This window comes from Typha angustifolia, chromosome 6, assembly GCF_048772165.1.
Source record: "Typha angustifolia cultivar Huaian chromosome 6, ASM4877216v1, whole genome shotgun sequence".
In the NCBI taxonomy this organism is placed as follows: Eukaryota; Viridiplantae; Streptophyta; class Magnoliopsida; order Poales; family Typhaceae; genus Typha; species Typha angustifolia.
Window position 1 is genome coordinate 6954601 of NC_133244.1, and position 14158 is coordinate 6968758.

Below are 14158 nucleotides of genomic sequence, written 5' to 3' on the forward strand. Positions count from 1 at the left end.
TTCGCTTAATGGTCGTAATTAAAGTGTAATTATTATATATTTTTTTATATTTGATTAAATTAAACATCAAATTTAAATATTTTTATTAGAGACGGAGTTGTAGATAATTAAATAAAATATTTAGTGCATCTAAAATAATACATAGTGAATTTCAAATGACTAAAATATAATAAATATATATCTTTTTATTATTAAAAATCTAATCGGTATTATTTTAGTTGGGTTAAAAAGTCCACTAAAACTCCTACAACTTTATATTAAAATGGGAAATAGTTTAGAGTTTCAAGTATAATTATCGCCGTATGAGAAGCCCAAAAGCCCGATATTATTGAAACCCGCGTCTTTCCACATGAAATAATGCCGGAGAAACTCTCGTCGGCAGCCTCCGACCCACCACCCCCACCCGTCTCTTCTCGGATCCCAATCCACCAACTCCTCTCCCTTATCAAATCCGAAACCAACACCATCACTGCCCTCTCCCACCTCACCACCCTCCTCTCTTCCCACCGTTCCTTCTCCCCTCCCCCTTCTCTCCTCCTCCACCTCCTCCGCCGCCTCTCCTCCTCCTCCCCCGCCCACCTTCCCCACCTCCTCCGCCTCCTTCCTTCCCTCCCACGCCGCCCCCGCTTCTCCGAGTCCGCCGCCCTGGTCGCCCTTAAATCCTTCTCCCGCGCCCTCCGCCCCGACCTCGCCCTCCAGACTTTCCACAACCTCCCTCTCCTCTTCCGCTGCAACCCCGGCGTTCGCTCCCACAACGCCCTCCTCGACGCATTCGTCCGCGCCCGTCGGTACGAGCAAGCCGAGTCCTTCTTCGCCTTCTTCTATCACAGCGCCCGCGTCAAGCCCAATCTGCAATCCTACAACATCCTCCTCCGCGGCCTGTGTCTCAGAGACCAGCTCGACCAAGCTCTCGCGCTGTTTAGAACTATTGGAAATCGCGGGATCGAGCCTAACAGCATTACTTACAGCACTTTGATATCTGGCTTGCATAAAAATCGCGACTTGAGGCGAGCCCTCGAGCTGTTCGACGAAATGGGCGTTAGAAACGTGGCTCCTGATGTCGTCTGCTACAATATTATGATCGATGGATGTTTTAAGCTGGGGGAATTTGAGAAAGGGATGGAGGTTTGGGACCGGCTAGTGAAGGACAGCATAGTGAGTCCAAATGTGGCGACATATAATGTGATGTTGGACGGGTTGTGTAAGCTTGGGAAGTTTGACAAGGTGGTGGAGATGTGGAGTCGGATGGTGGGGAATGGCCATCGACCAGATTTGTTTACGTTTGGGATTTTGATTCATGGTTTGTGTGAGTCGGGGAATGTGGATGGGGCTTCGCGAGTTTACTCAGAGATGATCAAGACTGGTTTTGTTCTTGATACTGTCATGTGTAACTCTCTGATCAAAGGTCTCTTACAAGCAGGGAGGTTGGAGGAGGCGTCAAAGCACTGGGAGTCAATGGGAACTGCAGGAAATTGGAACACAATCAGCTATAACATAATGATCAAGGGTCTGTTTGACAATTGTAAGGTGAATGAAGCACTTATGGTTTGGGAACAATTGGAGCAGGACATTGTGTGCTTTCCTGATTCAGTCACTTATGGAGTTCTGATCCATGGATTGTGTGAGAATGGGTTCATCAGCAAGGCATTGCGGATTTTGAAGCAAGCACAAGAAGATGGAGGGGAGTTGGATGTCTTTGCATATTCCTCTATGATAAATGGATTGTGCAAGGATGGGAGATTGGCTGATGCGATTTCTGTTTATGAAGAAATGGCTAATCATGGTTGCCATCCAAATTCTCATACTTACAATGCACTAATAAGTGGATTTTGTCGGGCGTCTGCTATTACAAATGCTATCCAGATTTTCAGTGAGATGATTAGCAATGGCTGCTCTCCTACTATAGTGACATATAATACTCTTATAGATGGTTTATGTAAGGCTGAAAGGTTTCAAGAAGCTTCTAGCTTCGCAAAGGAAATGATGGAGAAAGGTTTCAAACCAGATGTGGCAACCTATAGCTCATTAATTGATGGTCTCTGCCACGATAAGAAGGTTGATGTTGCACTTGCCATTTGGAACCAAGCTGTTGATAAGGGATTGAGGATGGATGTTATTATCCATAACATCCTTATCCATGGTCTTTGTTCTGCAGGGAAAGTGGAAGAAGCCTTATTTGTCTGCTTGGAGATGAAACAGAAAAATTGCTCTCCAAACCTAGTGACACATAACACACTAATGGATGGACTTTATCAAGCTGGTTATTGTGAAAAGGCATCAGCCATCTGGGTTGAGATGTTAGAGGCTGGGTTGCAACCAGATATCATCTCGTACAATATAAGAATAAAGGGTCTTTGTTCATATAATAGGGCACCTGAGGCAATCAAGCTATTGGATGAGGCCTTAGTTTATGGCATTACCCCAACTGTGATTACCTGGAATATACTAGTTCGGGCCGTAATAAATTATGGGCCTATTTCGGAGTGACTGAGATTGTTTTGTGAGGTATTCTCTCCTTCACTCTCCACTAAGTTGACACTCTTTTCTTAAACTAGTCCGTTGTTTTCTAATGCTGTCAGCACGATCTTCAGTTCCTTTTCACATGATGATTAATCTTTACTGATAATCATGCCGGCCAGAACATTGGAAACCTGAATTTCATTCATATGCACTAGACTGGTGGTATGTTCTCTTAGGCATCCTTTAATTAAACTATACTAGTAATTTGCTAGTAGTTGGCCATGAAATCACTTCAATGTATGGGATGTATTTAAAACGTTTAGACTTACTAAAGCAGATTTTGTTGACAGATCCATCAAAATGATACTGTGAATCACTTCCATGAATTTCTGCTGCTTTTCGTCCTTATTGGATTCAACAGGTATGATGGTTTCTCCCAAACCTCTTCTATTTAGGTCTTTCACAAATCTTATTCTTACTTTTCCAAATTAGAGAGATTATGTTATTTTAACAGCTTGTATGAAGAATCTACTGAAGAGCCTACAGTTGATGGCCTACATTCTACCTCCTTGTGACATCCATTAGCAGGAAAAACTGGTTTTCTGAGTTCACTTCTCACACCCATGTATATATCTAACACATACTTAGTAGCCTATACATGTTCCATCCATCAATTATTTACTGTCATGAGGTTGAAAAGAGATCAGTTCGCGTTCAGGTTATAGGGGACAAAACATAGATTGATTTACTCGAGGCTACATTAATGTTATCTTTTAGGTTAGAGAAGGTATGTTTGATATAAATGTAGGTCATTGAGCTAGGAAAATTTATCAAACTCAGGTTTGAGAATCAGATAGTTTACTGTACCATGCTGCATTCATCCTCATTTCGGAAGTCTTAGTTTAAGATTATGCAGTCACATTTGCCAAGAGAGATGACAGGAAGCAATACAAGTATAATCATTTATTTGTCAAGATTCTACAACCTTTTAACTATTTTCTGGATTCCTTTTCCTCAGGATTTGATGATAGGCTCTGCTCATAGATGAGCTGGGTGAGCAGACCTACAAAAATCAAGCCCAGTGCTGCAATCTTCCTCCATTCCACCTCAGTCGAAGCAAAAACAGCGTTGGCTATGGTGATCGCGAGCAAGGACATTAGCCCAAGGTAAATATTCCGTCTAACTTTTGATCCTGCATTCTCCTTCATCGTTTCTTTGAGCTTCCCTGCTTCCACCTTGGCTACTTTTTTATCCTCAGGCTTCTTCTCTCCTAGATTCTTAAAGAATAGCCCTTCATTTCGGTCCTTTTTAATCTTTTCTTCAAACTCCTCCAACACTTTCTCGCTCTCCTCTATCTCCTGTCTGTTAATTTCTGCATCCTCCTCAAAAGCCTGCATCCTACTATCTAGTTTCTCCATTATCTATCACACCACAGAGAAGAAGGAATTCAGACAATATAAAAGGCTGCCACAGATGGCATATAAGCTTCATGACAAGTTACACTGACCCTCGAGCTGGCCTCGTCGAGTTCTTTGAGCGCGTTCTGCCCAATCTCGTCAAACTCCGCATTGGCATCCTCACCAAACTGAGTCAGATACGCGGAGCGCTCATCTAAGAAGTTGGTGAGGCGAACCTTTTGGGCTTGAAGCTGCGCGATTCGCACAAGAAGCTCCTGCTTTCTTGTGTCGCCGCCGGACGGGGGAGAGGAGTCATCAGCTGCCTCATCTTTGGATCTGCAGAAACAGAGAGAAGATTTCTCCCTGCTGATGAACTTTCTTTGGCGGGGAGGCGATTGTAATGGGGAAGGGAAGGATGTTTGAACGGTCTTGAGAGTGATCATATCTCTTCTCTGCGCTTCCTTCAAGGCCGGAATCTACCATGAGATCTCTTTTGCTTCCTCTACTTATGCCAGGATACATTTCCACCTCTCATCTCAATAGGTTGAAACGCTATCCATTGCCTTCCAATTTGACCTGGGGAAAAGAAGACTGGTGTGTATCTAAAGACCATTTTGGCCTTCAGTAGCAGTTCCACACCTACACAGTGTGCTATCTATGCACGGTAACTGGATGTTCGAATAGCAACCTCTGTCAAGCAAAATCACCAATGTTCGATGACGTCAGACATCACCTGGACCTCCAATCAAAGTGACCACAATCGCAAGCTAAGCTGCTCATGTATTGGTGAATGATGTGATATTACTCCCCATCTGATTGGCCACATTGTTTGTCGAAAGCGTCTCATTAGCAACAATGCTGGATAAGATTATTATTAGGTGGTCACCGTCTCACCGATATTTTTAGAAATTTCATCCAAAACACCGTACATTTTGACCTTATTATTATTATTATTATTATTATCTACCCTCTATCTTTTAAATATTCATCATTTGACTGTTATATTTTATTTTTAATACCTCAAATATTCTGACATACAGATGAGTTAAATTTAAATATATATATATACAATGACCTTGATACCCTTGAGTTTAGTTTTTCAAGGTTAAATTTATAAAAAAGAAAGAAAGAGGGGAACCATATTTTCTAGGTCAAATGAGAGGTACTTCAGCTATTCAAAATTTAATATTTTAAACGTAACAAAAGATTCTTTATTTAAAATCAAAATATAGTGGCCGACTAGAGTGCGAACGAGGCTATATATATACGTGTCCAAATTTAGACAGCATAATTATTGAGTAGGAACCGGTACGAATCGAACGCACGGGTGATACTTTGGGCTCAAATTAGATTCCACTACCACTAGTGTGGCGTAGTTGGTCAACTAATTAAAACTAGAGAATACTGGGTGTGAGAAAGATCAAAGTAATGTGCTGGATTGCATCCCAAACAAGTCATCTCTTAACCGATAGAAAGAGACACTGTGCTCATAGTTGCAGTAGGTTCCAAATTACATTATTCAAAAGATATGTGAGCTTTATGTAGAATCCAAGTCATGGAGTTGTAGTTTTGTGAACGTTCTACCAACACCTTGCTGATCAAGGCTCCCCTACCTAAGCATTAAAACGACTTAGCAGCTATCTGACAATGCCCTTCTCTTTATTATAAGTAACAATCCATTGCCCGCTTACTAACACATCCAGACAAATTCCATCTCATCACAACATAGAGAAAGAGAGAGAGAGAGGGAGAGAGAGATGGAATCATGGATTCGAGCAGTGTTGCTGGTTGCTTGCACTCTTCCGCTGCTTGTTGATGCCACGACTCGCCATTATAAGTTCAACGTAAGTAGTCTCACTTTAATGCAAGTTTAAAGTAAGTATCTCAAAAAGAAAATTACTAAAACACCCTACGTTGTTTTTAATATCTCAAAAATATACGATTAACTTTAACCCGAACATAGAATATTCGGTTACTTTTTAAAATAAATAAAATTAAAATGCCTAAATTATTACTCTTCATTTGATTTTAAAAATGTAGTTTTCTTTTTCCACAGTAACCTTTAGAAAATTAACATTACATCTTACCATATAGATGTTTATTTGTCTGAAATTACTCAAAAATATAATAGATTAATTTCAGCCCAACTACAGTAAACGAATTAGAGAATATTGTATTACATTTTTAAAAATTAAAATACCTAAGATACCCCTTGTTTGACTTTAAAATCTACTTTTCTATTTAAGTTTCTGTTGTTTTACAATTATAATTATCTTTGTTAATAAAACCAACGGCAAAGTGGTCTATTAAGAAAATTTTCCTCCATGCAGGTGGTCATGAGTAATGCAACTCGTCTTTGCTCCACCAAGCCTATCGTCACCGTCAACGGCCAGTTTCCCGGCCCTACCTTATACGCCAGAGAAGGCGATAATGTGCTAGTAAAGGTCGTCAACCATGTGAAATATAACGTTACAATCCACTGGTTAGTATTATTTTTTAAAATATGGAATAATATACAGAGTGTTCCTTAGATGATTTGATAAGTTTTATTTTTATTTTTAATTTTTATTGCCACATAGGCATGGAGTGAGGCAACTTCAAACGGGCTGGGCCGATGGGCCGGCCTACATCACCCAGTGCCCAATTCAACCAGGCCAGAATTATGTGTACAATTTTACCATCAAAGGGCAGAGAGGAACACTTCTTTGGCATGCTCACATACTATGGCTAAGGGCTACTGTTCATGGTGCTATTGTGATCCTGCCTAAACCTAGTGTTCCTTATCCTTTTCCTGCACCCCACAAAGAGGAGATAGTAATCTTAGGTACTTAATTAGGATAATTGTGTTGTTAATTATCTGGATTATAGTTCTGATTTTTTTTAATATAATTGATGATTAAAATGTAGGTGAGTGGTGGATATCAGACACTGAGGCTGTAATCAATCAAGCCATGAAGGCTGGTCTACCACCTAATGTTTCTGATGCTCATACCATCAATGGACATCCAGGCCCTATGTCCACTTGTGCAACTTCACAAGGTAATTAATATTAAAACCACTTTTCATATGATAAAAATAGGATTTTTCAATAAATTATATATATATATATATATATTCCTAATTTACATACTTAGCTTAATTAACATGGTAATAACTAAGTGTTACTTCACAGATGGATTCAAATTACAAGTGGATAGTGGCAAAACATACCTGCTACGTATCATTAACGCTGCACTCAATGAGGAGCTCTTTTTCAAGGTGGCCGGCCATAAACTAACTGTTGTGGAAGTCGACGCCGTTTACACGAAACCCTTCAAGACCGACACAATTCTCGTCGCCCCGGGCCAGACGACGAACGTCCTCCTCACCGCCGACCAAGGAGCCGGCCGGTACCTCGTCACCGCTTCTCCTTTCATGGACTCCCCCATCGCCGTCGATAATAAAACCGCAACGGCCACCGTGCACTACACCAACACTCTCTCCACCTCTGCTCTCACTACTGCCAAACCACCGGCTCAGAATGCAACTCCCGTAATACTATTAATTCACCAATTATCTAAATGAAAATTTTAATCCAAAACATCATGCCATTTAATATATATATATATATATAATGCATCAAATATACTGTGTCATTATTTTTTTAATGACTAGTTACCATATAGATGAATTGAACAACCTTAAATAAGGTTTTTTCAAGTTAAAATAAAAATAAATGAACTAAATTTCAAAGTCAATTGAAGGGTATTTTAGGTTTTTCTTTAATTTTCAAAATTAAACTCTACGATATTAGCTAATGTCATAGTAAAATTAACTCAGAGTATTTTTAGAATATTAAAGTAAAATACAGGGTAGAATAATAAATACAATATAGTAGAATTGATGCTAATAATAATAAAAATAAAATATAGGGCTTTCTTTACAAGTTTCCTTAAATTTTTTTTTTAACTCATTTAATACTCTTAACAGGTAGCAACCAGCTTCGTGGACTCCCTCCGAAGCCTGAACTCAAGAACTTATCCGGCCAGAGTACCCCTCCAAGTCGACCGCTCCCTCCTCTTCACCGTCGGCATCGGCGTGAACCCTTGCCCGGCCTGCGCCAACGGCAGCCGCGTCGTCGCCGACATCAACAACGTGAGCTTCGTCATGCCGACGACGGCGATCCTCCAGGCGCACTACTTCAACGTCAGCGGGGTGTTCACCGACGACTTCCCGGCGAACCCCCCGGTGGCGTTCAACTACACCGGCGGCGGGCCGAAAAACCTGCAGACGATGACCGGAACTCGGCTTTATCGCCTGCCGTATAATTCGACGGTGCAATTAGTGCTGCAGGATACGGGGATCATTGCACCGGAGAACCATCCTGTCCATTTGCATGGGTTTAACTTCTTTGCGGTTGGGAGAGGACTTGGGAATTATAATCCCAAGACTTCTCCTTCTAAGTTTAATCTCGTAGATCCGATAGAGAGGAACACCATCGGAGTTCCATCGGGAGGATGGACTGCTATAAGATTCACAGCGGATAATCCCGGTACGTACGTACAAGCTACTTATTTTCCACTTAACACTAAATCTACAAAAAACACCCCACCTTCTGTTTTATTAAGTTCAATATATTATCTCTCTCATAATCTAATACTTATTAAAGATTATAAAATTGGCTGTTGGATTGGATGTAGGTGTTTGGTTCATGCATTGCCATTTGGAGGTGCACACAACTTGGGGGTTAAAGATGGCGTTTCTAGTGGACGATGGAAAGGGTCCTAATGAGTCACTGCTACCACCCCCCAAAGATCTTCCTACTTGTTAATCTTCTCTTTATTCAAAGGTGGAGGAGAAGATCTAGGCAAATGACCATAAATTTATGCTTGACCTTTCAAGCTTTTTTCATTTTTCTTTTTCCTGAAGATTGAATTGTACCTTTAAATCAATTCCCAAACTAATTTGAGTGCTCAAATATGAAATAATCATGTTTTGAAATGTTTGAATCTATTAAAAACTTAAACCGTTAGATAAAGACTAATATCGTATATCATACTTCTAACATACTCATTTGTAGTACTAACCGTTATGAATCCTTAGAAGAAAAAAAAAATAGCTCTAATACTATGCTAAACAATCAGTTGATTCAAAAACTTAATATATAAGTAAACAACAAACTAATTATATATAAAAGTAATGCATCGTGCCCAATCAATTAAACTAATTAAGGAGGGTTATATCACTCACATTTTTAGGGGTTTTCTATAGAAATAATAGCACAATATTCTATCTTGCTTCGCGAACATAAGCCCTCTGTATAATACCAAGTGGCCCAATTCGGCCCGACCCATTTACATCATGATCAATTTAGCCTAATCTGTTAATGGAGCTAAATTATCATATCATCAAATAATTATTCTTTATAATAATTAGTTGAAGTTGGAATTGACTTGCAAGATCTTTTGTCGGTATCCTATTTAATAACATCTTAAAGTCTCCTCTTGGTGGTACTAATTGTATATAAAAAACGAGAGATCCCTTCCATTTTCACATATAATAGAGGCCCACTTTGGCCATGCTTGGAATATGCAATGGCTTTCATTTCCAACAGTCATAGAAAGGCTAGAAACTTAGAATAAGAAGCAATTAACAAGGCTCAGAAAACTAAGGGCGGCCACGACGTTTCAAAAGTCCACCTTAGCACATAGATCATAATTTTTATAATAATAATAGGATAAAAATATAAATAATATCGTACGTTTTTACTATATTATAAATAAAACCTCATATTTTATAATAAAATGTTACCGAGTAGCACCCTGTGTTATGTTCAATTTAATAAGCATGATGAAATTAATAAACTATGTTAAATGATATTTTAAATTTTATAAATTATCCTTATCCCACTCCACTAATTTAATCTCTGTGATTATTAGGTGTGAGGTAGAAAGTACCGATAAATATATTACGCTCTAAAATTAGTATATGTGTTTATTAATTTTAGTAATAATTGATTAAGAATATTCTATTAAAAATTAATCATAACGATAATTCTAAAAGAGTTAAAAGAATTTAGTAGTAATTATGATATTTTAAAGAATATAATAATAATTACGATATGTTAGGGATGTCCAAATGGCCCATGGGCCCAGTTCCCCTTGGGCCGGCTTGAATAATTGGGCTGGAATAAACTGAAATTTACCTAAATACCAATTTTACCCCCCTCTCCTCAACCCCAAAATGGCTTACATTTTTTAGGCCTAAGGGATTAATGGTTTGTTTCCTAGAAGGATTTGCTTGGCCGTCAAATTAATGAATCGGAGAAGGCTAACCTTTTTTTTAAGGTAAAATGATCATATAAGTTAATAATGACTAGTTTGATGCTATTGAAACTATAATCGGATAGTTAAGGATACTCATATTGTATAATTAGTTTGACAATTATTTAATATTTTAGCGTCCCATTTTTTATTTATCTAATAGAACTCATTCTCAATTCTTCTCATTTTTTATTTATCTAATAGAACTCATTCTCAATTCTTCTCTTTGATTATTTTTTGATTTAATACATTTTACTCTCTAAACTAAAACCACTTAACCATTCTAAATTTTATTTTGTATTAGTATATCCACTTTTCATTAAGTTATAAATTTATTATATTTTTCATTCAAAATTAATAATGTTCATTCCTTTCTTATTGAAAATTTATTTTCAGTTTGAATAAAAATCACTGTACCCTTCTATAAGTAACCACGAACTATGTTTCAAATATTTAAACAAAGAGGCTCATTTAAATTACTTTATTATCTTTGTTAATGACAGTTTATAATCATAATTCAGTCAAAAAAAATATAGGAAGGTGTATTGACTTATTTGATCAAAAGAACAAGGGATATATATAGATATTTAATTCTCCTTTATTTATTTTTTTAAACTTAATTTCCAATGCATGCATCTTGGGAACTGCACATAGTGAGATGTGAAACTGTAGCAAAATAATAAATACCGAATGGAATCCCATGCCCAGAGAAAGTCTTCTGCTGAAGGCGAGGAGCCAATCACACAAGTCCATTGCAAACTCTGGAGATGCCAATATGCCATTGGCCCCAAGATTAAATAGTTATAAACCAAATCAGCATTAAAAACAAATAAAAATGGCCACTGTTATTTAATTTGATGTCCATAATGTTTGCAGACCTTTTCCTCTCTACAACATCAGGGTTCCTGGAATCGTACTTAAAAGACTAATCCACTCCATTGCGACTCTTCCGAGTATCATAACTTTATTCAAACCGCAATCAATTGTATGATGGTTGCAGTGGAGTACATCTACTTACAAGAGTTCATTATTTTAAATGCTTGCTTCTCAACAGTGATCGACGTTTGTTTTCTTCTTCTCGTGGGGAGGGTGGAATCTCTCATCTCAAGTACCAGAAGTTGCTTGGTAAGTTGGCATTAGCAGTCAATTGCGGCTCGACAAGTCACCAGGTAAAAACTAATTAGCTGACATTGGAAAGAGACATTAGAGAAAGAGAAAGAGAAGAGAGAGAGAGAGAGACAGAGACAGAGAGAAAGAGGTGGGTGGTAGTTGGTCACCTCAAACAGCGGGGGACCGCAACGTGGGGGATGACAGCGAGAGATCCAATTCCAAGTTTCCAACCTCAAGCAGGGAGAAAGAAAAGCTTAGCACAAAGTCCAAGAACCAAAAAAGCTTGCAAAGAGAACAGAGTAGGGTTCACATTAATCCATGCCACTCTGGTTTATTATTATTATTATTATTATTATTATATTTAATTCTTTTATTCTACGTATTAACTATGAAAACAAGAACGACAAAAGAATTATGACTTTTGTTAGACGAACACTGTTCGTAATTTTTAGGTTGGAGTTTTGTATATTCTAACATTAAAGAGCATGGCTCATTACTCGCAGTCAAATTTAGATTATATAATTCCTGTTATTGTTTGTTGTAAGTCTCGTATTGGTGTGTGACGTGTATCTCATCATGTCTTGTTGTACTTAGCTAATCCGCTGCCGGATGATACTTTTCCAGTTTGTTAGTGAAACAGGACTATTAAATTAACCTGTTATCTAAGAACAGAACATAAGATTCTTTTGCATATCACCACCCACGTTTTAGTTCTATTACGCAAAACCTCCCCCACCTGCAAATATGGCATGGCAAAATAGTGAGTAAAGTATAATTTGCCTCAGAAAAATAAGTTTCTATAGAGTAACGATGACTTTGACCCATTCGTGCCTCCCTTTTTCGTACCTTGATTGCAAAAAATTTCTTTTTTGTGCACTTGCATCTTTGCCCATTTTTAAAAGAGACTTGGAACCCAAAGAAGAAAAAAAAGTAAAAATTAACCTCTTTATACGGGCTTTAAGATGGTTGACTACTGCGTGAGTAATGCCAGTTTTCTCCTCATAAAATAACCTTCAAAAGAAGCTTAAAACTCGTTCCATCGTGCAGTAAGGAGACAATAATTGTTGTATGATCATGACGGGATATAGCTTACGGCCCAGCTGGTAGGGCCAGCAGAGATTGGTTGTCACTTGGGACTTGGGAGAATGTATCCAACCCAATAATTATTATTATTCTATTGCATCCAAATTGTGACACAAACTATAGTAAAATAATTGATGGAATTAAGATATCTTTTTAGCCTATAAAGTCCCGGTTTCATATATTATTTTCTACAGCCTGTGTACACACCTAAGGAGGAGGAGAGGAGAAGTTTGGATTCATTCTTTTTATCAAGTTTAATTACCTTCTCCTACCTCCGTTTTGCCTGTACTTTTGATTCCAAGTAAACCAAAGGAGGGCTTGAGATGATGAAAGAGTCGTGGATGGAAGTCCTACCCCCTCCTGCTCCGTACTTGGCAAGCTCAAGCTGGTTCCTTTCTCAGAAAAGGAGCAAAATTTGGAGCCAAGAAGAGAACAAGGTCTTCGAGGACGCCCTCGCGCGCATCGACGGGGACGCGCCGGACCGGTGGGAGAAGGTGGCGGCGATGATCCCCGGGAAGACAGTAAGGGATGTCATCACCCATTACGAGGATTTGGAGAATGATGTGAATTTTATTGAAGCTGGGCTGGTGCCGTTCCCACAGTATAACTCGTCTGGCTTTGTGTTGGATTGGGAGAACGGCAATGGCTTTGATGGGTTCAAGCAATCCTACAGTGTTGGTGGGAAGAGGTGTGGTGGCAGGGCATCAGATCAGGAGAGGAAGAAAGGGATTCCTTGGACTGAAGAGGAGCACAAGTAAGTTTATCCCTTATTCTTTGTTATTTAGATCAAAGAGTTCTCTTTTTCTTACTGATACGAAAAAGTTTGTTAGTTTTTAAGAAGAAAAAATAAAAATAAAAATTCTCCTTTCCAGGTTGTTCTTGATGGGTCTGAAGAAATATGGCAGAGGAGATTGGAGGAATATTTCGCGAAATTTCGTCACTACTAGAACTCCTACACAAGTTGCTAGCCATGCACAAAAATACTTCATACGGCTCAACTCAGGTGGAAAAGATAAGAGGAGATCTAGCATACATGACATCACGACCGTCAATTTGCCGGACGACGACAGGGCGCCCTCGCCTTCGCAACCGTCTACGGTCACTTCGCGATCAGGCTCAGCTTCTAGTGTTGCAACTTCTGATCAATTCTCTGTCATAGCTAGTTCGAAGCAAGGCAGTGGAGCACACAGCAATCAGTTTATGCAAACACCTCTAGGAATTAGTCCATATGGAATAGGCTTTGATACACAAATGCAATCCAACTACCTTCACTCTCAGGGATAAAGGTAAGTGCTTGGAACGTGCTATCCTTTAGAATACCTCATCTTTGAACATGATGAAGCTACAAGGAGATGAAATGGAGAATCTGAACAACATTCCTGCTGTTTGTTTCAAGGATGAGGCTTGCATTCTCTTCACTTCCATGTATATAAATTCTATTTTCCACCTTATAGAGTTCAAGGATGGGGCTTGCATTCTCAAAATTGCTGCAAGCCAGATGATGATGCCGGTTTCAGAGAAATGCTTCTCTTAATGCAGGGATTAGTTTCCAAGACATTCTGCACTATGATGATGTACATAAAAGTAGCTCGTCCTGTTCTCTGCTGTGATATTTATTGTCAGCTATATGACAGCAGAAAAGTGCATGGAGCTTTTAATATGTTTGTATCAGCTTATTATTATGGAGATTGCATGGGGTCATGACTCATTGACATTTGCATCATTTCTATGTAATATCTGTTGTTTGCTATCCCTTTATGAAGTAAGAATGTAGAGATGAAAAGAGTACATCTTCTGTTATACTTA

General features: G+C 38.8%; 4 protein-coding genes across 9 annotated transcripts; 3 read left to right on the forward strand and 1 right to left on the reverse strand.

Moving 5' to 3' along the window:
• Positions 1-347: 347 nt before the first annotated feature.
• On the forward strand, positions 348-3620 carry LOC140760961 (uncharacterized). 6 transcript variants are annotated; one of them, XM_073098085.1, is made up of 5 exons: positions 348-2505; positions 2592-2682; positions 2811-2881; positions 2975-3085; positions 3479-3620. In XM_073098085.1, exon 1 carries the CDS (start codon positions 358-360, stop codon positions 2485-2487), a length of 2130 nt encoding a protein of 709 aa, XP_072954186.1. In that variant the 5' UTR covers positions 348-357; the 3' UTR covers positions 2488-2505; positions 2592-2682; positions 2811-2881; positions 2975-3085; positions 3479-3620. The 6 variants fall into 6 exon arrangements, with proteins under 6 accessions (XP_072954186.1, XP_072954184.1, XP_072954185.1 ...); XM_073098083.1 differs by lacking the exon at positions 2975-3085 and having other exon boundaries at positions 3479-3616; XM_073098084.1 differs by having other exon boundaries at positions 348-2881.
• On the reverse strand, positions 3347-4774 carry LOC140760964 (uncharacterized). Its single transcript, XM_073098088.1, has 2 exons — positions 3968-4774; positions 3347-3881 (listed from the first exon to the last, which is right to left on the reverse strand). Exons 1-2 carry the CDS (start codon positions 4298-4300, stop codon positions 3453-3455), a joined length of 762 nt encoding a protein of 253 aa, XP_072954189.1. The 5' UTR covers positions 4301-4774; the 3' UTR covers positions 3347-3452.
• Positions 4775-5564: 790 nt separating this feature from the next.
• LOC140760963 (laccase-22-like) lies at positions 5565-8821 on the forward strand. Its single transcript, XM_073098087.1, has 7 exons — positions 5565-5701; positions 6188-6339; positions 6437-6681; positions 6765-6896; positions 7030-7388; positions 7827-8388; positions 8537-8821. Exons 1-7 carry the CDS (start codon positions 5615-5617, stop codon positions 8665-8667), a joined length of 1668 nt encoding a protein of 555 aa, XP_072954188.1. The 5' UTR covers positions 5565-5614; the 3' UTR covers positions 8668-8821.
• Positions 8822-12535: 3714 nt separating this feature from the next.
• Positions 12536-14158, forward strand: LOC140761043 (transcription factor DIVARICATA-like). The gene is made up of 2 exons (XM_073098217.1): positions 12536-13106; positions 13225-14158. Exons 1-2 carry the CDS (start codon positions 12676-12678, stop codon positions 13634-13636), a joined length of 843 nt encoding a protein of 280 aa, XP_072954318.1. The 5' UTR covers positions 12536-12675; the 3' UTR covers positions 13637-14158.

What these genes read in the sequence shown, in the direction of transcription:
- LOC140760961 (XM_073098084.1), top strand. Translation starts at nt 358, where the DNA reads ATGCCGGAGAAACTCTCGTCGGCAGCCTCCGACCCACCACCCCCACCC.
- LOC140760964 (XM_073098088.1), bottom strand. Translation starts at nt 4,300, where the DNA reads ATGATCACTCTCAAGACCGTTCAAACATCCTTCCCTTCCCCATTACAA. An exon ending in TCGACGAGGCCAGCTCGAGG is followed by an intron (nt 3,882 to 3,967) that starts GTCAGTGTAACT and finishes GTGGTGTGATAG; the next exon opens with ATAATGGAGAAACTAGATAG.
- LOC140760963 (XM_073098087.1), top strand. Translation starts at nt 5,615, where the DNA reads ATGGAATCATGGATTCGAGCAGTGTTGCTGGTTGCTTGCACTCTTCCG. An exon ending in CTCGCCATTATAAGTTCAAC is followed by an intron (nt 5,702 to 6,187) that starts GTAAGTAGTCTC and finishes TCCTCCATGCAG; the next exon opens with GTGGTCATGAGTAATGCAAC. An exon ending in AGAGGAGATAGTAATCTTAG is followed by an intron (nt 6,682 to 6,764) that starts GTACTTAATTAG and finishes ATTAAAATGTAG; the next exon opens with GTGAGTGGTGGATATCAGAC.
- LOC140761043 (XM_073098217.1), top strand. Translation starts at nt 12,676, where the DNA reads ATGATGAAAGAGTCGTGGATGGAAGTCCTACCCCCTCCTGCTCCGTAC. An exon ending in TGGACTGAAGAGGAGCACAA is followed by an intron (nt 13,107 to 13,224) that starts GTAAGTTTATCC and finishes TCTCCTTTCCAG; the next exon opens with GTTGTTCTTGATGGGTCTGA.